We start from the raw sequence: 26,144 nt of genomic DNA, 5'->3' as shown, positions 1-26,144 counted from the left end.
ATCGGGCCCTGGATGCTCCCGCCGCCTCTCTTGCTCAACCTGTATTCTCCACCCCCTCCCAGCCTTAACAAGCTCCGGCGTCGGAGAGAGGCTCTTTCTCTTTAAATGCTGCTCCTCCAGGGTGACGTCGAAGCAAACGCAGCTCTTTTGGAATGTATGCAAATGAGACCCGCGTCCCTCCGACCAATGAAAGGCCGGCCTCGGTCTTCCTCAGCCAACGGCGTGAGCGCCCTGCAAGGGGACGGCCAATGGATGCAAAGCGCCGGCTCTCACCATATAAGGAGCCTTCTCTCCATAAAAGGCAACATTGTATCGCTTTATATGGGGGAAGGTAGCGCGGGGGGGTGTCCCGGGCCGGCGCAGGGCTTGACTGTGGAGTGAGCAAGCGGATAGGCAGGCAGGAAGGCGGGTGGCGGCTGTCCGGAGAGGGGCCGGGCCGGAGCAGCCGGCGCGGGGGCCCATGGCAGCGCCGGCCTGATCGAAGGCGCAGTCCCGTTTGGCTTCGTGGGAGGCGGCGGCACCATGCTGCCCAGCCAGGCCGGGGCCGGGAACGGCGCTGCTGCCCTGTCTCGGAGCTCGGTGATGGGCATGGCGCGGACATCCTCCGGCCGGCCCGGCCCCGGGATCCCGCGTGGAGCCAACGGTGGCGGCGGCGCAGGGATCCGGGGCCCCGGCAACGGGACAGGCCCCCCTAGTGGGCAGGGGCCGGCGGGGGGCCGCTTCGAGCGGGACCGGGACGTGGGGGCGGCAGCGGCGGCGGTGGCTAGCGGCAGCGAAGGCGATTCCGACTCGGGCGAAGAGGAGGAGCTGGTCGGCGATCGGCGCGGCGTCAAGCGGACTTTGGGCGATATGGACCTGGGGGTGGTGGTGGGAGCGGAGGCGGCGGCGGCCGCGGCGGGGGGCTACGGCGGGGTGAGCGGCGCGGTGAGCGGCGCCAAGCCCGGCAAGAAGACCCGCGGCCGCGTCAAGATCAAGATGGAATTCATCGACAACAAGCTGCGGCGCTACACCACCTTCAGCAAGAGGAAGACGGGCATCATGAAGAAGGTAGCGCCGGGGCCGGAGGGGGCCACCGACTGGCGGGCGGGAGGGAACATGCCGGGCTTGAGGCTGCCTCTGCCTCGGAAGCCCTCCTGGCCGCACCGCAAACCAGGCGGGATTTGCGGAGCCGACAAGGATACGTCGGAGTAGTTGCAGTACTGAGAGTTGCTGCAGCGCTCTAGCTGCGCGTTTCTGAAAACAGCCCCTTTTGCCTCTGCACTCCTTACATGCTCAGTGGCGCTCTTCGCCTTTTTAAGCGCACGTGTCCCGTCCCTCTCTGCAGACCGGCTTCGTAGCAGTCCTGAGGCTGCTGCAGAGTCAAACTGGGAGGGCTGGTCTCGTTGACACCGGAAGGGCGACAGGCACGGGCCTAGCGGTCGCCTGCTCCGGCCGCCGGAAAGGCACGCCCCGCTCTGGCCCGGATTCAGCTCGGGGGCGGCCCCCGTGCAGCCTGGCCCTTCTCCTGAGTATTGCGGGGAAGGAAACGGGGCTGGCGCTCTTCGACCTCGGATGTTTTTAAAGCAGGTTCGGTGTAGGTGAAAGGTCGCAGCCGGTGTCAAACCCGCTGCCGCATCTGCAGAGGAAAGAGGGTAGAGTCTTTGGAGGAAGCGCAGATGAGTTCAGAGGGACTTAATTCTGGGTTCACGTGTATAGGATTGGGCTGCATGAGAGGACTGGGTGTTTGCTGGGTGAGTTGGCAATTAGTGTAGCGGGTGAAGCAATCGGCGTTCATGACAATGGGGTGCCCCTAGAGAATGAAATGCGAGGCTTCTCATTGGACCCCTGATTTTGTGTGCAACGCATTGGCCAGGCTAAGGAGCTGGATGAAGGTTTAAAACTTGGCTATATCTTAAATTTCTCAAAGTAGAAATTCACTTTACAGTACAGATCTATTTGAGTAGATACAGAACTGGAGATATTAAAACATGCTTGCTGGTATGTATTTAAAAACATACATTTCTGACATGCTCTGTCTTTGTGCCATCTATGCTACATTGTAATTTACTGCATTTACTCAAGAGGAAGGCAACCATAAATATGAGATGACCCCCACCACACACATTTAGAAATCCCAATTTTTTAAACTGGACATAACTGTAACTTTTATATATATGTAAGATGACTACACATACCCATCCCTGTTTTTTTTATGGCACCATTGAAAAATAACCTAGTGTTGGCATTGGAGTAAATACTATATCCGTTGTTTTTTTGATAAAGCAGAACAACTTTCTTCTGTTTTTCAGGGCCTGTCATGTTCAGTATAATTTGTTTCTAATTTTTTGCATGGTATAAAAGATCAATAACAGAAAGCATCAGGAAGCAGTATTTTTTATTGCAGCAAAAACAACTAAAAGTTTTGTGGCTTCTTAAAAGACTGCAAACTTATGTTATAATAAAATTGTTAGTATTTGGCATGTCAAAAGGGGCTGTGTTTAAAGACCAATATCATCTTGATATTATAATGACTGAGGTGTCAATATTGGGCTTTGTTAATGTTTTCTCATCTGTCTTAATCTTGATCCGAACAAAATATCTTTGTTCCCCTGTTAGTTGCCACCAGCCTTGTAAATTAAGTCCCTGATAATAATAGGATTATAAAAACACTTTCTAGTTTGCACATAATGGTATGTATGGCTGTCACCTGTGGCCTAAAAAATTAATTTTTGTAAAATTACAGACCTGGCTATTTGAAACAAATTTGCCAAAGATGAGTGATATTTTACTAGTTGTTCTACTGGGTGAATGAAAAGAGGACATACAGCATCCTATGTCAGACTGAGGGACAGAAAGCTGAAGGATGAAATTTGTGAACCAGTGTGGTATAGAGTGGGAGAAACGGGGGTTCAAATCAATATTCAGTCAGTAAAATTCATTAGTTGGTCTTGGGCCAGTTGCTCCATGGCGGTTGTTGACAAAATGGGAGAGATTAACCAGATTTTGTCACCCCTGAACTTCTTGGGCAAGGAATAGGATAAGAATGTGATGGATCAAATGCCATAAAAAAACCCATAATCCTATGTTTAAGTAGTTGTTAATTTAGTAGTTTGGAATAAAGAGCAGATGTATTATAGCTTTCTGTGGCTGCAATTTTGGGCATGCTTATCTGAGTGTAAGACCCACTGAATTTAGTGGCATCGAGTTTGAGCAGCCGCGTATGTGCTTGGACTGCAAGGTTCCTAATATTTCTGGCCTTCAGTACAAGAAACAAAAGGCAGGTTCTGTTTGTAGTTCCTTTAGACTGTATCTTCCAGAAGCAGCATGCCCAGATTGGCATTGGCGGCCTCCAGGAGTGTTGGGGAGGAGTCACCTTGAAACCTGTCTGTATGCATATTTGTGTTTCATGCTGTTTATGTAGACAGGCACAAGCATTCACCACTAGTGAAATGTAGAGGTTATTATGGCACACAGGGATTCTCGCACAGGATGGATGGAGTATCCTTTTGCTGCTGCTTGATAGAGTGATGGCTGATGTTTGTCAATGACATGTTTATACAACAAGCTTAAAGTTGTTTTACACTTACTTTTGCTGTTAATGAAGTCTGGGAATTGTAGTTCTGTGGTGGGGAATAGAGTTTGCTAACAGATTTTCAGCGCATCCTGAGATTACATTTTCCAGAATTTTATGGATAAATTGAATTGATTTTAAAACATATTATAGGTATGCTTTTTAACTTTCCCCACATCAGTCCTGATGCAACTGTGGCTGCTAAGAACACAGTGACAATTCACACAACGGTGGTGGTGTCTTACCCTAACATGTGAACAAGAACTACAACTCATAACTCTGAACATGTGCCTCTCCTCCTTCAAAATTTCGGCTGCGATCCCTGTTGGATCAGACCAAGGTTTGTTTAACTAGCATCCTGCTTACAGCAGTGGTCAGCCTTATGCTCCTGCAAAATCTACAAGTGCGGTATGAAAGAGAGAGTTCCCCTCTCTCTCCTACAGCTGATATTCCAATTTATTCTGAATCTGGAGGAACAATGCAGCCATCATGACTAATACACATGGATTGACCAATGATGATACTTAGCACTTTTACAAAGACCAAATGTATGTTTTTATTTTATTTATTTACTTAATTTATATCCCACATTTCTCCTCATGGGACCGAAAGTGGCTCACATGATTCTCCTTTTCTCCATTTATCCTCACAACAGCCTTGTGAAGTAGGCTAGGCTGAGTGGGTGTTATTGGCCCAAGGGTGAGCTTCCATGGCAGAGTAGAGATTAGAACCCACCCCCCTGATCCTAGTTTGATACTCTAACCACTCTGCAGTGCTGGCATTTGATAAGATAATACATTATTATAGTCTTTATAAACATGATAAAAGTCAGGATTATTACCCTCATATTGCAATCGGGGGCCAAGTTGGAGAGAAAGTGGCATGATCAAGTTGACTTGCAATATGAGCCTGTGCATATTTACTTAGAAGTAATTCCTGCTGTGTTTTGATTGTAGCCTTTAGTGAGTGTGAATTCAGGTCTCTTTGATTCCTAGCTTAGACTCTTAGCTATTATATCACACCAGAGAACCTCCATGGAATACAACACTCTCTTTTTTGGAGTCACTTTTCCTTGTGAAAGTCCTTTTGTTACTGTAGTATTTGGAGCAAGCCATTTCCTATTTGAGAGGGTTTACAGGGTGTAATCTCCAATTTGCATTTCATGTCATTAGTTAAAGTGGTTGTATACAGACTAATTTTGAAGCTTCCAACAATTTCTGAGAAATAGCAAGTCCTAGGAAGACAGTTTTCAGTTTTTAATTTTATAAATTTACATTATAGTCCACCTTTCTCACTGCGGTAGAAGCAGTATACAGTGGCTACGAAGTTAGAAAACAGTGCAATAAAAGCAGTATAAGACATGTGAAGAAATGGAAAATCTGGATTACAGTAATTAGAAAACAAGGATTGCATCCAGTGAACAGTGTCATAAACTGCAGCTATTATCCCTTTATTAAAGCACCTTCCTGAACAATTCTAATTTTACTGCAGCCCATTTTGCTTTTTAAGAACACCCTCGTGAACACTTCCATTTTACACATTCTGGAACGACAGAAGTGTGGGAGCCTTTATGGCCTCCTCAGGTGGGCCATTCCACTAAGTGGGAGCCTCAACACAGAGTGCATGGGTACGGGCAGCTGCTCATCTTCCCATTCGTAGGGTGTGACCTTCTGCACACTTTGCTTAAATGAGCACAGCTGTCACAGTGGGCCATGTTGGGAGAGGCAGTCCTTTAGACATGTTTGCCCTAGGCTGTGAAGGGATTTGTATGTGATAGTCAATATCTTTAATTGAACCTGGAAACCAAGGGAGCAACTGCAGAGTAGGTAAAATATGCATACTTCACCTAATTCCCAATAATAATCAAGCTCCAGCATTCCGTACCAGATGGAGTTTTCGGGTTGTCTTTGAAGGCAGACCTCATAGAAAGAAGAGTATAATAGTCTAGGCTTGAGTTACTGTGGCCATGGGTCCATATGACTGGATCAGCCAGGTTGTCAAGACCCGCCTTTAAAATCCTATATGGCTGACATGCCTGTGTGACTTTGGTTCAGGAGTGTAAGTTTCCACAGGCCCAAGTTCAGACTGGTCTTTGAGAAAGAATGTGCAGGTCAAGAAAGGCAGCTGTACGCTGAACGAAATGAAGCATTTTTGTTGCTAAATTAACTTGCTTCTCCAGCAGTAATACTGGGCTGTGTCTAGTAAGACCCCATGACTCTTAATTGAATCCGTGAGAGTCAGCTGGACTTACAGGTCAATGGGGGGGGCGGATTCTGTGGAAGGTCAGAGGAACAACCTGAAAGAGAGGCGACATTCGAGGGTTGATTTAGCAGACTCAGCAGAAGAAATGCCCAGTGGGAATGACTCACCCAGCAGGACCTGGCTGGCACCCTCTACTTTCCCAACCTGACCAAAGTGCTGAATTTCGCTTAGTATCTTGGGCCAAGCATATTGTGTGAATGTGGGCCTCCATACTCTGTCACCATTTCAGGAGAGTTTTAACAGCTGGTCTTGCTTCTCCCACACCAGTGGCGTGCAATGAAGAATATGGCAGCTGTCTGTCATATGGGACACAGATGAACAAGGCTCTGTTTTCCCTCAGCTGTCTTGTTTTCTGGTTATAATACTTCGGCATACCACCAACCGTATTGCAACTCTGTTCAGTGGCTTGCAGGCAGTCTGACCAAGCAAGAATTAAAAGAGAAGTTCCGCTCTTTGGAAGCACCGATCTGTTCCAAATTCTGCCTGGCAGCTTGAAACGGCAGCATGAGGGGCTGATGAGCAGCTGCAGGCTGAGAGTGGCAAGAGAGCACAGCTGCCTTCTTGTGGCAGGTGGGGCAGGCCGTCTAGGTTCAAGCTACTTGGGGAACCCATTGGAACAACTGCGGTATCAGCTTGTATTGAACAAGCCTGCTCAACTTTTGACCCACTAAGACAAATGGTCAGCCAACCAATACATGAATCTGCCTTATACTGAGTCAGACCTTTGGCCTATTAAAATCAGTCTTGTCCACTTTGACTGGCAGTGGCTTCTCGGTGTCTTGAGTAGAAGTCTTTCATATCACCCTACTTTCAGGTCCTTAAAAAATCCCGGAACTGCCAGTGATTGAACCTGGGACCTTCTGCATGCAAAACAAATGTTCTGCTGAGCCATAGACTTTCCTCATGCATAGCAGTCCACAGGGGCTTAATAAAACTGGGAACTGCAGTCACTTGGGAGGCCTTGAGCACTTGGCAGGTGGCAATAGATGGCAGTTGAACTTTTTGGCCTTGGTGGTTCACAGATTGCGCTTGTAAACCTTATATTTTGAACTATGCCAGAAGCATTGAAAGAGATTCAGGGTGAAACCTCCATAGGTGAAGGAGGATGGAGAGGCAATGCAGGAATTTATCTGTCTCGAATTTCTGGCAAGTTGGCATCATATTATGTTGTCTTTGGGTACAGCACTATCATCCACATTGCTTGCAACTGTTACACTGAAGGGCTGGGTCCAGACATTATCTGTAGCCCTGGATTTTATGGTACAACATACATTGACCGTGAAGTTACACACTCGTGTTGTAACTGTCCCCTAATTAGATATAGAGCTGCATTGATTTTGCCTGTGTCTGCATACACCTCTCTACTTCAAAACACCTGTACTTCCAAAAATCCCCTCAAATTGCTTGAAGAGGCTGTATGGCCTTGGGCCAGAAGAATGTGGAGGAATAACTACTCATGGACACCCAGCTTTGCTATCATCATACAGCTTTATTTTTATTCATTCCTCCAGGCATTCCCAGTTTGCTTGTTCCTTCTCTGGTTATGGCATTCTATGCTTGGATGATGTGGAGGATTCCTAGTGGAGAGGCATGCGTGGATACTGGGCTTAAGTGAGCTTGAGATCTCTTTCAGGATGGTTTACAATTTTAAGATCCCCCACCATGGGGAAGAATGCTGGCAATTGTGGAAAATACCTTAAGCTTAAGATGGCTTCCACATCTCAAGGAATTCAGTGTTTCCTACTTGATTCTTTGACTCCTTTGAACTCCTTGCTGAAGAACCCAATGAATTTGGGCTTTTGAACTACTGGTGAGCTCTCCCTTTGCTTTGACTTCAGTCTATTTTTGCATCGTTTCTTGATGGATGCAGATTTGAAGACTGCTTTTGGTTGCTGCCTTGCATGGAAACCACAGGTTCTTGGTGAAGTTTGCATAATGATCCTGAGGTTGTTGAAATGATGAAAAGGCCGCCTTCCAGATGGGTAAATAAATGTGTTAAGTCTGTAACAGCAAAATCAAACAGGAGCCCAGCTGTACCTTGAAGACTTAATGCCATTCTAGTGTCAGTTTTCATGTGTTGGAGCTCAGATGTATTCCATGAATTTACTAAGTGGATCTGTGCACACTGTGCTTAAGTTACTGTTTGACAAAGATTTGCCCTCTGTGGGTATATTGGAAAGGAGAGATTGGCCTTTTACATGTGCCAGTACAAGAAGCTGCCTGTCTTCCACTTGAGTCCTCACTGAATACTGAGTTTGTTTTGGTCTGCGCAAGACGAGCAAATAACTTTGTGTTTTGGCCTCAGAACTTGGTGGCAAGGCTGGGCAAGAGAAGTATGAGCAAGTGTGCCACCCTGGATGGTTTCAGAGCTTGGGAGAGTAGCATGGATATAAATGAATACTTTTGTGTGTTAATCAAGTTAGAGGGCAGTTTATTGAGGAAAGGTCTATCTGAGGCTATTTGACGGAGTAGCTCAGTTTAATCATTGTGCAAAACCTAGCATTAGTAAGATTGTTAAAATGCAAGATGAGTGACAACACTGTCGTAAGCAGCTTTTGGATTCCCATTGGGAGAAAAATGGGTATAAATATCGTCTTTAAAATATCCTGGTTGTTTCACATGACCCTCCTCAGGCTCCAGAGAAGAAGTAGTGAAACTGGCATTTGTCAAGACAAAACAAAATTTGAGTGATTCACCTGGGGGCTGAGTCCTAGTTTATTTGTTTATTTAAAATATTTGTTAGCTGCCTTTCCTCCAAAGATGCTCAAGGTGGCTTACAAAGAAAACCTCAAAAAAGCAGTTAAAAATGGAGTTAAAATACATTAAAAAGCAGTCCTAAATAAAACAGTTTCTGAATTAGCCCCACCTAGTTTCACAAATGAAACCATAGTTAATATAAACCTATGATTTGTGTCTGATCTGTGAACTATCCATGAGCTAATTAAAACTTCTGTGGTACATCCCTAAAAGCCAGTGTTAGGGAGGGAAACAGCAGGGGACAACTGTTATCTTCCCACTGTGCTTACGAGTTTTCCAGTGGCCAGTGTGAGAAATAGGCTGATGGGACTACATGGACCTTTGGTCTGTTCCAGCAGTGTTCTTCTTCGTTCCAAGCTGTGCCACGGCAGGACAGTGTCTTAGCAGCAAGATTTGCCAATTAACTGCTAGACTTGTTGCCTTTCTGCTCCCTGACCTTGTCAGTGCTGGTGGAGTAAAAGGGCACCCTCAGTAGGCAGCTCTGCTTGGGAGGTCAGTGTGGGCTTCAGGAGGTCAGGCTGCGGTGTATTGCTTGGTGATGACTTTGGCTAATGTTCTCAAAGCTTTACTGACGGCATTTCCTCTTGGTTGAATGATAGTCTGTGTGGAACTGCCAGTTGGAGTACATGTCCCCTGTTCATTCTGTCATTGCTTTTGGCCCAGAGACAAAAGGCCTGGTGGGCTGGGAACAAGGCTGTTGTAAATTGAGAGGATGGGCGGGGGAGAAGAATTACTGTTGCATCTAGCTAGATGCTTGTCACTGATTTGGGGTATGTGGAGGGGATGATACGAGGTAAGAGATTTTTAGCAAGTTTGGGTCATGCGCAAGCATTGCAGTACCTGCGTAGGTGGAGGAGAGGTTATGTTAATTCCCTGTTAAATAGTAATATTGTCTAAAGCAGGATTTCTGATCCTAGCATGAGTTTCAACTATTGATGGGTAGAGGGCTATAGCTAGATGTCTTACAGAGTCAAGTAGGGGTCAACAACATTTTATAATTCAAGATCCAAACTACATTAAAATTCAGAACCAGAGATCAATCAAGAGCCAGTATAAAAATGTCTATTTACATAACTAAAGCTTTGCAGCTTAATACTACTGGTAATTGATATGTTGATTAAAAACAATAAACATTTCTGCAACCCCAACACTGGTTGGTGTTATTCTTTTCTTTCTTAGGAAGTGATATTTAGATGTCTGACCAGTAGTAATAAATATACGCAAGAGGACACCGCACAATGATTTTAGTGCACTGGGGTAAATCTGTACATGAATGCACTTGGATTATGGCAACTGTTCATTTCTGTAACTTCTTTTTTTTTTTTTTACAAAGGACCTCTAAGAAGCCCTTTAGTCCCATAAGAATCTTTCCCTGATACTCCCTTAACATACAAGTTTTTCAGTATTAACTGCCTACCCTTCCAATATACCTTAAAGATTTTTTTTAAAAAGCCATGTTTGGTTCCACATGAGCCACATTTGACTTTATAGCCATAAGTTGCAGATCTTTGGAGTGCAGACCCTTTCACACTCCAAGGTGAAAGAATATAGATTAGACATAAAGCTAGGGCTTAAATTTGGAACCCAGAACCAGAGGTAAGACCTGGAACAAGAGAAATAATGAAGATGGTAGTTAGGTGAGTAGCCAAGTTGGTCTGCAGTAGAAAAGTAGGATTTTTGTTTGAGATAAACAAGATATTCAGAGTACATGCTTTTGAGAGTTAGAGCTCCCTTCTTCAGATGATGAAGATGGTATATCTGAGCATGTGCAGCGTATCTTTACTTCACTACTGCGTAACCAGAACCAGCCTTCCAAATTGGGGTATCAGTAGTAAAGCCACAAGGTTAAATTTCTATGTATACTGGAGTCCTATAATCTCTCATTTTTTAGAACACAGCCAGCTTCAGAAATCTTCAGTATGTCCGACTGAAATAAGTAAACAAAGTAAGATGATGTGTTGGATCCAGCAAGCCATAGACACAAGGATTGCCAATATTTCCTGTAACCTCTCCCCACAGCCATTCTGTCCCTAGGAAAGTTTATTCCCAGGTTGCAGGACCCCACAGAAGAGAGAAAAATTTATCTTCTCTTTCCTTACTGTCCAGGGAGGTTCCTTGACCCCAGTGTTAGCTGCTTGGGGGTGAGGTGGGGGAGGAAAGATCCATAATGGTCAGTGCTTTTTGACAGAAGGGGAATTGATAGTAGCTCTTGAGTAAAATAGTAGTTTTAGAACCTTGTGTGGAATATGTTGGGAGCTATTTTGCGGTAGTGCATTTGGGTGCTTTCCTGAGAGACTTGAGACCTGTGGATCAGAAACCAGGACTGTTCTAATGATTTAAGAAACTAACCATGCAAATCCGATTTCTAGAGGCCTAAAGGATAAGAAAAATGTGGATAGTGAAAATCATTACCCTAAGATGTGAGTGTGTATATATGCAAAGTCAGTGGAAATATTAACAAGCATAAAGTCAAGCTATTAAGTTCACCTGAGTGAATGCTAGGAGTGGGAAGTGGCAGGAAAAGGTTTACTAATAATAACAATAATAATAAGGACATTTGATTTATATACTGCCTTTCAGGGTAACTGAACGCCCACTCAGCGGTTTACAAAGTATGTTGTTATTATCCCCACAACAATCACCCAGTGAGGTGAATGGGGCTGAGAGAGCTCTGGAAGAGCAGTGACTGACCCAAGGTCACCCAGCTAGCTTCCAGTGGAGGAGTGAGGAATCAAACTCGGTTCTCCAGATTAGAATCCTTCCACTCTTAACCACTACACCAAATCGTAAACTGAGGGGACAGCCACTGACTCTGCTTAGGATTGCAGTTAGAGGAAGGTGAAAGGTATTGGAGAGTTCCATTGCAAGACCCAAACAGCTGGCTGGTCTGGGAATTGGGAGGGAAACAGCAAGGGTCCACTTGTTCACTCCCAAGTTCCCATTTTTGTTTCTGTTTGTACAGGTTGAACCTGAGTAGCTTATTCTCTTCAAGGTATTTTCCTACCAGGTGACTGTAACCATACGCTTCCTTGGTGGGTAGGTGGGATGCAGTTCTTATCGGACCTCAATAGCAGCCTTTACAGAGGAGAGATTCGTATACAATTAACTCTGGTGGGTTTGACTTAAAGAGCAAGGTGAAGAGCCTTGTGTTAAGTTGTTGGGTGGAATCCACTGTGATTTGCGAATTGAATGGATGTCGTGCAGGAGCTCAGCTGTACCTTTACATAACACTAATTTCTTTTCAGTTGGATTTGTGCAGGAAAGGTTCCCAGTTAATTGTACCCCTTACAGTCAACCTGCCTTTTGTTCTCTTCTTCCTACAAGAAGAAAGTAACAAACAAAAATCTTCTGACATCTAAATAGAACCTAGCACAATTTTATGTTTCCAGGATGTTGTATTCTGCCCACTTGTCCAAGTCAAGTGTGGGATGCAGTCTTGGTTTAGTAGGGTGGGAGGGCATTTACTTTGAGTGCAGAAGGTTCCGGGTTCAATCCCCAACACCTCTCGTTACAAAGATCAGGTAATAGTTGATGGGAAAGACCTGTGAGACTTTGAAGTGCTACTGCCAGTCAGAGTATACAGTACTTGATCAGAGGTCTGATTCAATATAAGGCGAATTCATGTGTTGTAATGTCTATCTTGGATTCTTCTAAGTTGTCATCTTATGGTAAATACTGTTTTGCTGCTTATAAGTAACTGTTCCATAGTATTGAGGGAATTAATATTTGTGAATGAATAGTTATTCTAGGAAGGGATTAGCCAGGGAAAAGTTTGGTATGGATCTCCTTTCCAGGTGACAGTACTGTGTATAACAGGGTTGTCAGCAGATTCAAATGTAGTTGGCTTTAAAAGAGTATATTTGTACATTGATCTTACAGGGCAACTATCAGGGGTTTTGCAACCAGAAAACTCATTAGGTTGAGCTTCAGAGTTGATGGGGCAGCGGGCTTTCACTTGGTTCCCATCATCTTGTCTTTTACTCAATTAATTGGTTATGGTTCAGATAATTTGCATGTTGCCAAGGCTTTACTTTTATGTACCTTTTTGAGGGATTGAAGGAAACTTGAGAACGTTAGAATTTAGTAAACAAAAGCCATCCCTCACTGTTAGCGGCATAAACAGTCTTTAAGATTTTCATTTTTTTCTTTCCGTATCCCAAAGCCCACCATATTCAGAATAGTGCCAAAAAATTAACAGGTGTGACCTTGAGTCTCTCAGCCTTTTAAATTTTGCCCTCACCAATTAAAGTTGGCTCCTGCCATTTAATCAACTGAAGCTTCAGTCAGTTATTTTACCAATTAAGCCTGCTAAAGCCTGTAGCTCTATTTTTGAGTCTCTTTTTAGTCATCAGTTACCACAATGCCTTTATTATGCCTGAATGTACACCAGAGTTTAGAACACCGTGCCTCTGTGTCATGAAATCTTGCCTGCCTACCTCACTGTAACTTTGTGGCAAGACTGATTAGCGTTGTGCCAGCTAGGATTCCCACAAGGCTGCAGTTGTGAAGTCTGAGCTGATCTGTCCAGAATTCCAAATACTGTACTTTCTATAAATAATTTTTCTTATAATTCCTTGACTAATCTGGACTATTAGATACAAAGGGAAATCTCCTGTGAAAATGAGGGTGAGGGGAAATGTGAAGTCAATTCCTGTATTTGTGTAATCACATGAGTAATCCGAAAAGTTAAAATGTTCTTCCACAATATGAATATATTTCCTTTGTGTTGCAACTTTTGCATTTGATGGGTTTTTTTTTGGCTTACTTCAAATTCAAGAATTGTTGCTTCTGCTTCAGCAGGGAAAGCTACTGCTGTCTGAAGGGGGCCAGTGCTTGCTCACGTTCCATCAAGATTCAAAGCTGTTGTCTTTGCTGTTAGTAATATGACTTTGTTTACGGGGAAAGAAATATTTTGAGTGCAGTCTCTTCCTACAGAGGTCAGTGAGTAATTTCAATTGATTATAATGTGTTTAATTTGTACCCTAAGTCTTTATGGGGAATGATAATGATAGAAGTAGAAGTCTTTTCTTCAGTATTTTAACAGGAGACTAGTATAGGTTAGTGTTGAAAGGAATGAGATAGGATCTGTGAGATCTCCCAATTTTACCTCAGCCATTAGCTCATTTTGGTGGCCTTAGGTAAGCCACTTTTTCTCGAAAAGGTGAGGTAAGAACAAGCATTTTGAATTGTGCCTAGAAGCAGATGGTCAGTCCGTGCTGATCTTTTTACAACACAGGGGTGATGTGGTCCTCGTAACCCTTCCCCCCCCCCAGTAATAGCCTGGCTGCTGCATTTTGGACCAGTTGAAGCTTTCAGACAATTTTCAAAGGCAGCCCCATGTAGATAGCATTACAGTAATCTATCCTGGATGTGATCAGACAGCATGAATCATTGTGGCCAAATCACGCTTTTCAAGGAAGAACTGTCAGACTGTGGCTTACTAAAAGTTGCAATCCAGCCTATCTCTTGCAATTAGACACGAGTCCATTGGTTTCAAAAGATTTTACTGAATATAAACAACCATTATAGTCCACTGACCAAGATGCAATATCTTGGCTGGTACACGGGTATTGTTACGAATGAAGGTAAAGGTTAAGGTACAGAATAGCATAGCCCAGCAAATCCCATCCTCCCCCCACAGTTCTCAAAACAAACGGCTTGAAGCTTAGAGAGTGAAACTTTCCCAAGGCTGGAAAGACTGTAGTCAAAACATTCCTCTTCTTTGAGATAACTGTTACTGGACTGCTCGTCACCTGCAAAAGAAGAGCTTAAAACACTGACAGGATTAAAATGGAGTCTCTCTGGTTAGATCACACAAGGAACTTATGTCAGACCTGACAAGAACTAGTAGCGTACCAGTCTTTTGCACTGCTGTTCTGTTGAAAGTGTTTTTCAGTTTGCCATCAGCAAAACTTTATGCACCCTGACCCAGATGGCCCAAGCTAGCCCAATCTTGTTGAACGCTAAGCAGGGTCAGTCCTGGTTAGTACCTGGATAGGAAACCACAAAGGAAGACAAGGGTCGCTATGCAGAGACAGGCAGTGGCAAACCACCTCTGAATGCCCTTGCCTTGAAACCCCTACTGGGTCACTGTAAATCATCCGTGACTTGACAGTACTTTACATTACCACCAAAGCTCTCTGGAGCAGGCAGTCAAACTTACTTGAAGATGTACATGGGTGTCGTGGTAAGTGACTTACTCACATAGACACACATGGACGTCGTGGCAAATGTGGGACTTGAGTCTAAACCTTGATAAGAACATTAGAGAAGCCACGTTGGATCAGGCCAATGGCCCATCCAGTCCAACACTCTGTGTCATGCAGTGGCCAAAAAACCAGGTGTCATCGGGAGGTCTGCCATTGGGGAAGGGACGCTAGAAGCCCTCCCACTGATTGCCCCACTCCAAACACCAAGAATACAGAGCATCACTGCCCTAGATAGAGAGTTCCATCTACACCTTGTGGCTAATAGCCACTGATGGACCTCTGCTCCATATGTTTATCCAGTCCCCTCTTGAAGCTGTCTATGCTTGAAGCTGCCACCACCTCCTGTGGCAGTGAATTCCATGTGTTAATCACTCTTTGGGTGAAGAAGTACTTCCTTTTATCCATTCTAACCCAACTGCTCAGCAATTTCATTGAGTGCCCACGAGTTCTTGTGAGAAAGGGAGAAAAATACTTCTTTCTCTACCTTCTCTGTCCCATGCATAATCTTGTAAACCTCTGTCATGTCACCCCTCAGTCGTCGTTTCTCCAAGCTAAAGAGCTCCAAGCGCTTTAACTTTTCTTCATAGGTGAAGTGTTCCATCCCTTCAGTCATTCTAGTTGCCCTTTTCTGCCCTTTTTCCAGTGCTATAATATCTTTTTTGAGGTGTGGTGACCAGAATTGTACACAGTATTCAAATGAGGCTGTACCATTGATTTATACAGGGGCATTATGATACTAGCTGATTTGTTTTCAGTTCCCTTCCTAATAATCCCCAGCATAGCATTGGCCTTTTTTATTGCCGTCACACACTGTATGGACATTTTCAGTGAATAATCTACCACGACTCCAAGATATCTCTCTCTTGGTCAGTCTCTGCCAGTTTGGACCCCATTGTGTATTTATAGTTGGGATTTTTGGCCCCAGTGCCACGTTGAACCTCATTTGCCATGTTGACGCCCACTCACTCAGCCTTGACAGACCCCTTTGGAGTGTCTCATAATCCTCCCTGGTTCTCACCACCCTGAACAATTTATTGTCATCCGCAAACTTGGCCACTTCACAGCTTACTCCCAACTACAAATCATTAATGAACAAGTTAAAAAGCACCGGACCCAATACTGAGCCCTGCGGTACCCCACTGCTTTCCACCCTCCACTGTGAATATTGCCCATTTATACTCATTCTCTGTTTCCTATTCATTAGCCAGTTTTTTGATCCACAAGAGGACTTGTCCTTTTACCCCATGACTATTGAGCTAACTTAGCAGCCTTTGATGAAGAACTTCAGGGTTACTTGGAAGGGGTTTGGGATACATAGATTGAAGAGAGTGCGTAGCAAGTGGGATGAAATAAAATGGTGTGTTGGTTTGTCTTTTGGCAGCAGATCTGTCTGTCCTTATGAGCCCACCATACTGGTGTACTGGAGAGTCAGCTGGGATTGTCATTCAGTTTGCATGTCTGCCCTTTGATGGGAAAGATGGCACCTGAACATTTTAATTTTAATACATGAACTTAATGGGGTTGGCCCCTTCATTAGATCTCTCTTGGCCCCAGTTCTCCAGCTGCAAAATGGGAATAATAGGAAGTTATTTCAGCAGACAGGGATAGATGAACTTAAAGGTTTGTGTTGACAACTAGAGCCAAACTGTGTCGTATGTTGGAGATCTGTGATCATATCTAGCAACATGTATAACATATCTAGCAACATGTTTAAAAAGCAATTGAGAGAACCTGCTTTGAAGCTGCATTGCAAGACAAGGGGAGACAGGTCAATTTCTCCCCTTCTGCCATTTCTCTGCTCTAATTATCCCTCCCCAAGCTGCAGTTAATATTGGTGAGGAAAGACAAGTGCCTTGTCTTGTCTGGTTGCCCTTACCTGCTTTGGGTAATTGCAGACTGGAAGGAGTGGGAGTAGTTTTAAGTGGGGAAAATGGGGCAGTGGGAAATAAGTAAACCCCTTCTTGTCTACCACTTCAGCCCTGATCCAAAGTGGGGACCCCCCCAGTTGTTTTTAGGGTAGAGAAACCCAGTGGGAGATCCAATCCAGGTTCCTCTTCCATAACATTGTTTGACCCATAGAGTATAATACCACTAATGCAGTCTATATGATGATTTCTTTGCAGGAACAGGAGCAACTTCCTCTTATTCCGACCGTGGGAAACTTTCTTTTTTCATAGAGACAAGACGTTGATGAGAGTAGTAGCTTTTGTAGTATTCCCCTCCCCTTCTTATTTAAAGAGCTGTGTGAGTACATTTGTGGCTGTGCCATCTTTTCGCATACCAAAAACTCTTCAAAACTCTTTCAAAAACACTTCAAGCATCCGGTAAGGAGGGGATCATTGTCATCCTGAAGTTGCTTGTGACAGTCATGTCAAAATGCATGTGCCTCTTCTTTAACAGCACTGAATGCATTTCTGGAGCAAACTGTGGCTTTGCCTCAGAGGGCTATGAAAATCAGTTTGATCTAAGGCTTTGGTGGGACACGTGCATGTGCATTATTGGACAAAGGTGATCGTGCAGTGGTTCCTCAACATCTCTGAAAAGCTGCTTTCATTACATAGAATGTATTTCTGTATAATGTGGCTTCAAAAACCTGGACCAGCAGTTGTGCATTTTTTGTAATAGCTCAGTGGACTTGGGTACAGAGAGAGACAATGTAGATACCATCTGATTGATTGAAGTTTTGGGAATGGAAGGTTCTCCTCCTGGCTCTCTATCCTTTGATCAAACCCTGTCTTCTCCTTTTACATTTCACACCTGCTTACTTCTTGATCTGCTACTTTCTAAAGTACAGACTGTGTGACTTCTGCATAGCTCCCGGCCCTTGTGCTGTATAAATATTTAACAGAAAAATGACACTGGTGGTGTGAGATTTGAGTCCAGTAGCATCTTAATGACCAACATGATTTCCAGGGTATAAGCTTTCAAAAGTTCCCTTTATCAGAGAAAAGTAGGAATGTAGATCCCTGAGCCCTTATGTCCCAGTCAGAAAGTGGGAGGGGATATTACAAAAAAGGGAGTCAGGTTGTAAAGGAACAATGCAAAATGTAATCAGCTTGATTAGAGTAGGGGAGGAAATGCAGAAAATTAGCATTTGTAGTGAGATAAGAATCCGATGTCCTTATATAGTCCCCCGGGGGTGAGGGGGGGGGAAGGTTTCCATTGCTCTGAATCTGAGAATGAACTCAAGTAATCTTGCATTGTAATCTCCCCTTGAAGCTTCTCTGTTTGAGGACTGCCACTCTTAGATAAGCCATTGAATGTTCAGAAGATAAAAATGTTCTCCTGCAGATTTTTGAATGTTGTGATTTTTAATGTCAGATTTATGTCTATTTATTCTTTTGCATAGGGACTGTCCTGTTTGTCCAGTGTAGAGAGTAGAAGGGCGTTGCTGATACTTGATGGCATAAATAATGTTGGAAGATGAACAAGTGAATGGACCTGAGATGGTATGGTGTTAGGTTTGGTGATTGTGTTGTTAGGATGAATATGGGGACAGAGTTCACATCTCGATTTACTACAGACCCTGGTCCCAGAGTCTATGTCCATGTTAGGAGGTGTATTATTGTAAATAATAAGTTGTTTAAGGTTAGGGGGCTGTCTGTGGGCAAGAAAAGGTTTGCCTCCAAATTCCTTTGACAGAGGAGTATCATGAACTGGTTTGAGCCGAGAGTTGTATGTGACCACCAGTGATAGTGTTTTGTTGTTGTTTTGTTTGGGCTTATCTTGTAGCTGGTTATCCCTTGGTATTAAACTGGCTTTATTGGTTAGTTTTCTTACTACATCAAGTGAGTATTGTAATTCAAAATATGTCTGTTATCCTGCAGGTGAGAATCTCTGTCAGAGGGATTGGAATAGACGCAGCTGTAGCATAGACCTTGGCTGTAGATGATTGATTTTTTTGGTGTGTTTAGGATGGTGACTGGAGGTGTGTAGGTATGTTTGGTGATCTGGTAGAAGATGGTTTTTAAGCTTCCATCATGTATTTGTACAGTAGAAAATGTGCTTCTTGTGTGGATTGTTTCATGGTCAGGTTGATGGGGTGGGGGGTGGGGGGTGGGGTTGGAAGTTGCTGAAGGCCTGGTGAAATTTCTCCAGGGATTCTTTCCCATGTGTCCAGATGATAAAAATGTCATCAGTAAACCTCAAGCATAGGAGGGGGTTTAACGTGGGAGCTGAGGAAGTATTGCTCCAAATCAGCCATGAAATTGTTGGTGCCGTGCTGGTGCCCATGGCCATGCCATTTATCTGAAGGGATAAATCATCACTAAATCTGAGGTAGTTATGGGAGATGACAAATTGGCAGAGAGTGTTAGCAAGACCAGCTGTTGTGTTGCCAGGGATGGTGCTCCTAATGGCTTGTAATCCATCTTTGTGGGGGATGTTGCTGTATAGAGACTCAACAGCCATGGTGGCCAAAATAGTGTTACCTGGAAGATTGTCAATGGATTGCATTTTTCTCAGAAAATCTGTGTCTCTCACATAACTGGCATAGGGTCTGAGAATGGAGTCCGTATTTTCAGACACCCCATCAGTGATGGTGCCTGTGCCTGAGACAACAGAATATCCTGAGTTGTGTATTTTGAGCAGAAGAGAGAAAGTGCCTGGTCGAGGTTCCTGTGGTGTGTCCACATAGATTTGTTCTTACATGTATGTGAGTAATTCTTTTATAATCCTATTCAATTCTTTTTGGTATTCCTGAGTGGGGTCTGAGGATAGTCATTGGTAGAAAGTGGTATTGGAGAATTGTCTTTCAGCCTCCTGAATATAGTCAGATTTGTCCATGATGACAACTACTCCTCTTTTGTCATCTTCTTTAATCAGGATGTCTGGATTGTTTCTGAGGCTATTTATTGCATTTCTTTTGACATGGATGAAGTAGTGTTGTGAAAGGTGTTTCTTGATCATGCCAGTTTGGGCTTAGCAGTGAAAGCATTCTATGTAGAGATCTAACGTGGCATTTTGACCATTGGGATGGGTCTATATCATATCCTTTCCCCTGTAGCATTGAGTGGGTGGCAATTTGCGGTTATTGTGTTGTCCATTGGTAGGTTGGAGAGATGGCAGCTGTACAGCAGTAGATGATGAATTGTGTTGTGAAGAAGCTGCCTGCCCATCCATATTTTGTTCCAAGGCTTCATGAAAGTACTCCTTCAGATGCAGATAGTGAAAAAGGCCCCCGGGCTACCACAGAACTTTATCAACTGTGTGAATTTAGTGGGGCAGAAGGATAGTCCTCATGAAAGAACAGTGTGCTGTGAAAGGTTGACAGCGTTGCTGGAGGAGTTCTTATTATGCCCTGTAGCATAAACGGGGTGTGTGGAAGGCAACTTAATGTATTGTAAAGCCTCCCATTTTGAAGTACAAAACTTAGGTTTAAAATCCAATCTGGTACCATTTTCATATGTTCGCTTGAGTCAGAGCATATCCTCAGCCAAGCCTGTAAGGAGCATTTAGCAGCCCCCAAAGCCGGACTTGTGTTCTGCTTTGTGCAGACACGAGAGAAGAATGCTGTCTCTCTCAGTCTGAGCAGGATAACAACAGGGTGAGGAGAGTGAGCCAAGAGTGAGGCCTGGGGCCGAAGAGATAAGTAGCTTTGAGGGCTGTTTCATGCTGTGCTAGTACAGAAAGTATCTGGCTCTAATGGCAAAGTAGATGAGTGGCATCATGAATGGCATGCACAAGTTTTGGGGGAAGCTTGGTTTCTGTGCATTAAACACAGAAGCAGCAGCCCTCTCCTTTCTAACTGTTGGCCAGCAAAATGATGATGTCCGAGGGCAGAAAGCTTAGATGAGTTTTAAAAAGGATTAGACAAACATCAGGAGGGAAAGGTCTTTTAGCTGTGATAAGTAAATGGAATATATATTTATTTAAACCATTTATTAGCTGCCTTTCTATGTTACGGCATTCAAGGCGGCTTATAGCAGACATAAGAATACATTAAAACCTCAAGTTAAAGTCACTGTATAAAACTATCAATACATATTAAAATCAATTGAATGCAGTTCTATATAAAACTATTCAGCTGCCTCCTAAGGATCGAGAGTGATGGGGGGGTCCCTATTAAGAGGGATCACGGGAGAGCTGCTGCTTTCTTAGTGAAGAGGTAGTTAAAGTGTGGTGAATGGCGGGGCACGAAGCTTGTGATACCTGGTGAACAAAAGATGGAGTTGATGAGCAAGGGCTTGCTGTTGTTCTAACTTTGAGTTTGTGGTAGAAGTATGTTATCAAGTATTTCAGAGACTGCACTAGGTAATATGTCCTGCCTGGAACTTTGAATGGTTGCTGCCAGTCATTGGATAGCGCAGGGCAGTGATCTGGTGCCATGCGAGACAGCACATTCTTGTTTTATATCCAGCAGCTTTCAAACCAAATTTCACTGCCTTATGGGGTAGAAACTTGAAACTCAGGGTGCAGAATTCTGTGCCAGAATCCGACTGTGTGCATATAATGACACAGTTGCGGAATATGTACAACCTTAGACACTGGTATAAAACAAGCTGTTACCAATACTGTATTCTGTAATTGCAAGTGTGGGAAAGGGTGCTCGCAAGGAATGCTGCACTGGAATCCTGTTTAATATTGTGGTGGGGAGATAGACAGGCAAACATCTGAACATTCTTAATAGCCAGAGGTTTTAGTACATATGTTCCTTAAGACCCCATGGAAAACTTTGTTTGAATGACCTTGCAGTTAAACAAGAAGGCCACAAGTTCTCCTGGATAGTTCCAGGTTGCTAAAACAGTTGTGGTGTTTAAATGCTTGTTTGTTATTTTATTAGTTTTTTATTCCACCTGTCCTCCAGTGAGTTCAGGGCAGGGCACGTACACGGCGGTCTCCTCCATTTTATCCTCACAGAATCCTGTGAGGTGGATGAGGCTGAAACAGCAACTGGCTGAAAGTCAGAGAGGATCATGGCTGAGTGGGGATTTGAACCTGGGCCTCTGTGATAGTAATCTTTACACTGTTAATGACTATACCTCTGACTTCATGACCACTGTTGTTGCTTTTAGAGGGTTGGCTCAGAATGAAGTCAAAGGAGAATTATGCATGATGGCTAATGGTGGAGTCCTTAATATCCTGTCAGCAGTGACCCTCCCCCCTTTCCCTCAGAATCAGGATCTTGGTTATGGCTAACTGTTGCTCCTCTCTCTCTTGCTGTCCCTGTAGGCCTATGAACTTTCCACTCTAACGGGCACTCAAGTGTTGCTGCTGGTGGCCAGTGAAACAGGCCATGTCTACACATTTGCCACAAGGAAGCTCCAACCCATGATCACCAGCGAGACAGGGAAAGCGCTGATCCAGACATGCTTGAACTCTCCTGACTCTCCTCCTCGGTCAGACCCAACCACTGACCAGCGCATGAGTGCTACGGGCTTTGAGGAGACAGACCTCACTTATCAGGTGTCCGAATCAGACAGCAGCGGAGAAACAAAGGTAAACTCTTTTTTAATTCAGTGTGAGATTTAAGAAAGTTATTCCTATAGATGAGGGGGATGGGGAACTGTGCTTGCATCATCTTCTTTTGCACAGGAGTAGATGTTACGGTATAAAAGTCTGCATTTGCTTTCATTTTCCAGGTTTGTATGTCCTTGGTGCCTTGGCAAGACTTTTAGGGATTTGATACAGCTATACCACTCATGCTGAAATCTACTCTCGTGTCATGGAGAATGAGGGTCTCTAGCTAACTAGGCACCATGCTGAGAAGAAGGAAGGCAGTCTCTTAGAAAGGACCCATTTCTCATAGGATGAAGAAAGAGTTCTTTCACTGAACGTACCCCTTTCTAGAAGTGGGGCTCTAGAAACAAGGCAGTTTGATCATTAGGAACACAGGTGGGGTTGTAATGGATATTTCAACTGCATGATGACTTTTTGTTGTTGTGTGTATCAAGTACTATCTAGGTAGGTAATATGTGTCGCAGGAGTCAGCGGTCTTGGTGCACATTGGCACCAGGGCTGTTGTGGATTCTAGTCTTGAAGTCCTAGAAGGGAAATGTAAGTTGTTAGTTCCAGCACCCCGGTGCACCGTGTTCTGAAATGCAACCTGTTCCGTGCGACAGGGCAACTAGACGTGTGTTGATCGTGGGGCTCACTGTGTGGTTGAGACAATGGTGTTGAAGGAGGAGTTTAAGTTAGAACTTGTGAGACACCAAAGTACGTGGTCTTGAACCAACTTCCAAGCTGACAAGAGAAAGTACTTCCTCACTTATAATCTACTGTAAACTCGTGGAACTCTCTATCACAAGATGCAGAGATGGCCACTAGCATAAATAGCTTTTGAAAAGAAAAAGATAGAGGCTAGATCAGTGGTTTTATTGAGCCTCCATGTTCAGGTGCTGTATACCTCTGAGTACCAAGTGTCAAGGTAAGACAAATGGAAGGGGCTGTCATGTTTATATTTTGCCTGCAAACATCTAGAGGCGCATTATTGGCTATTGCTGAGAAGAAAACGCTGAATGAGATGGAGCTCTTAGTCAGATAACAACAACAACCGATTTATATACCACCCTTCAGGACAACTTAATGCCCACTCAGAGCGGTTTACAAAGTATGTTATTATTTTCCCCACAACAATCACCCTGTGAGATGGGTTGGGGCTGAGAGAGCTCCAGAGAACTGTGACTAGCCCATGGTCATCCAGCTGGCTTCAAGTGGAGGAGTGGGGAATCAAACCTGGCTCTCCAGATTAGAGTCCCGCGCTCTTAACCACTACACCAAACTGGCTCTTGCAAGGCTGTGGTTAATTTTCTTATGGCTTTAGTTTGGATGCCAAAAAGTGGCTAAGTCTGAAGTTCCAGTAAGAAGGGGGTCAGTGGAAGGGTAGGAGACTCATCTGGCTTTTACAAGGAGACAGCTGTGGGCTGAGACTGCACTGTATGTTAGGATTCCTCATACTGCCAATACTCCTGCTTGTATTGTGGAGTGGTTCCCCCCCGCCCCCGCCTGCTCTTCCCTGGGCCTTTAGTAGTTCTGTGCTGTCAACTGTGCTGGATATCTGCCGAATTGGAAGTAGGGTTGTGCCTTGCCTTGTTGGCAGCAATATCGGGGTGGGGGGGCTCCTTTGGGATTGGGGGTGGGATTGAGGAAGGAGAATGACAGGTGCTGTTAGTCTTGCCTGTACCCTTGCTTGAGCAGCTTTGCTTCTCCGTTATCTCTCTTTGGGTGCCTGTGCTCGTGTTCATTGATAAAAATTTGATTCTGCCTCCATGGCCATATATAGCCTTGTTTCCCTCCCCGAAATCCCTGGCTGGGCCCCTCACATTCCTTATAAGCTGCAGCTGTCTCTTGCTTTGGTACTGTTTTAGAAGGGGGCAGGGAGGACATGGGGAATTGAAACACTTGGCTGAACAGACTATTCCTTCTGTCTCAAATCAGCTCTTCTCCTGGTTTAACTCTTGACGTAAGGAGTCTTAGCATACGTTTGGGGGGGGTGGTAATAATGCTTACAGTACAAAGCAATTGCTTTTCTACCCAGGGAAGCGGCAAGGGATTGGTCTGTTACTTGCTATTTTCCCTTTATAATAACTTCACACATATACAAGCACTTTAGAATGTTCAAAACTACTAACAGATTATCTTTCAGTAATCTTTAGGACAGTCTGGTCAGGTGGGTCTGGTTTTTTTCCATTCAAAATAGTAACCAGAGTTCCCAAGGCAGATTACTATGTATTTAAAATACAATAAAACTAGCTATCAGCACTGGAATACAACATAATACAACCCACCAAAAGTAACAGCAGCAAATTAATTGTTCACTTTACAGATTAATCTGAAAAATGTCCTGGTAAGTAGCAGGTAGGTACCAGACAGATGGACATGGGCTAGGGGTGAGTTGCACAAAGACGACGGTGTCATCTAGGAGGTCCTAACCCTGGTTAATCCATGCATTCTCAAAGGGTGAGCACACCCAGAGCGGGCCAAGTATCTTAACAGTTGGGTAGGCTTGTATGGCAGCAGGCTGTCCTTCAGATTCATTGCATTTTATATCCTAGTTTTGTTTTGCCATCTTCTCACATGGAACTCAGTGCAGCTTCCATTGTGTGTGTGTGTGGGGGTCCCTTAGCTCTCCCATCTTTGCACTGGCCTTACCCAGAACAGCTTAGCTTCAGCAAGGTGGTTGCATCATATGTTTTCCAACCATACCTCTATAACCAGATCCCAGGTCACTTTGGATTGTCCATGAAACAAACCGGTAACTATCAATGCTTTTAAATACTAGTGAGATATGTTTCCTCCTAGCTATACTTGTTAACAGCCTTGCAATTGCATTTTGAACCAGCTGAATTTTCCAGGTTTTCCTCCAGGTAGTCTTCATAGACAGTACATATTCTACCCTCGTGGGGAGGGCGGAATAAAAATCTAAAGTAAATAAATGAATAAATAAAATAAATATGGCAATAATTTTATTTATTTTGTACCGTTTTATCCTGCCCTTTCTTCCAGGGTGTGGACAACTGTGGCCAGATCACAGTATTGTTAACTCTATACTGCAGATGAAATAGTTGAGGCTAACAAAATAGCTTCTTGACTGAGATCACCTGGCTGAGGTGATATTTGACGGAGGGTTTTCTGGCTCTCACTTGCTCCACTAGCACCTTTTCCTTCTTTACTAGCTTATCAGCACTTTCTCCTTTGTTGCTGCTGTGGTGAAAAAACATCTCTGTTTGATCAGGTCTTAAAACCTGCCTGTGTTGGTTTATAGGTCCTAGTATGGGGAAAGGAGCAAGCAGCTATATATATACTAAGCAAATAAATGGTCTTTATTTGGAAAAACTGCATCTGCGTGGTCTCTCCAGTGCTGCTATAGGATATCTTTGACTGCTAGGTATCTGAACCTCCCCTACAAATCCTTTTACTGTGGTGTTACCTCCTCATATACCTATTCTTTGTTTAAGAACCCAAAGTCTAAATATGAATATTGTTGATCAGGGAACTTGCTGGGTGTGTGCCATCTTGTGGTACTGTTCCTAGATTTGTGTTCAGACCCATTAGGGCTTTCATATTAGCACTACCCAGCGAAGAAGGCGCATTGCCAAATAGTTCAGGAACAAGTATGCAGCCCTCCATGCATGGAAGTGTACCAGAGTTACTCTCAGTTCTCACAGCCCCTTCCAACCCCTAGAAAGATCATTTTTTAAAAAGTATTTTATTGATTCTCCATAAAAAATAAGAATAGGAAAGGGGAAATTGAGAAGAAAAGGTAGGAAAAAAGAATACAAAAAATTCATTGAGTCTGCTTACATCAACATTCTAGTTCTTCATACATCATATTTTATCCTAGCGAATATTCGACTGTGATTACTGGTAACAAATTACCATAGTGCCATTGTATATTTGATACGTTTTAGTCTCTATATTTATTTCTA

The 26,144-nt window shown here is 43.9% G+C and overlaps 1 protein-coding gene across 2 annotated transcripts in view; it reads left to right on the top strand.

The window, feature by feature from the left end:
• Positions 1 to 371: 371 nt before the first annotated feature.
• Positions 372 to 26,144, top strand: part of SRF (serum response factor) — a 71,237-nt gene continuing 45,464 nt past the window's right edge. For both annotated transcript variants that reach the window (XM_054984191.1, XM_054984183.1), the window contains exons 1-2: positions 372 to 1,047; positions 21,949 to 22,215. In XM_054984191.1, the coding sequence (XP_054840166.1) occupies positions 523 to 1,047; positions 21,949 to 22,215 (792 nt within the window). In that variant the 5' untranslated portion in view covers positions 372 to 522. The remainder of the gene's footprint in view (positions 1,048 to 21,948; positions 22,216 to 26,144) is intronic.

The sequence above is a fragment of the Eublepharis macularius genome, chromosome 1 (genome assembly GCF_028583425.1).
Source record: "Eublepharis macularius isolate TG4126 chromosome 1, MPM_Emac_v1.0, whole genome shotgun sequence".
Classification (NCBI taxonomy): Eukaryota; Metazoa; Chordata; class Lepidosauria; order Squamata; family Eublepharidae; genus Eublepharis; species Eublepharis macularius.
The sequence above is the reverse complement of the archived record's forward strand: the minus strand, read 5'-3'. Positions and strand labels throughout refer to the sequence as shown.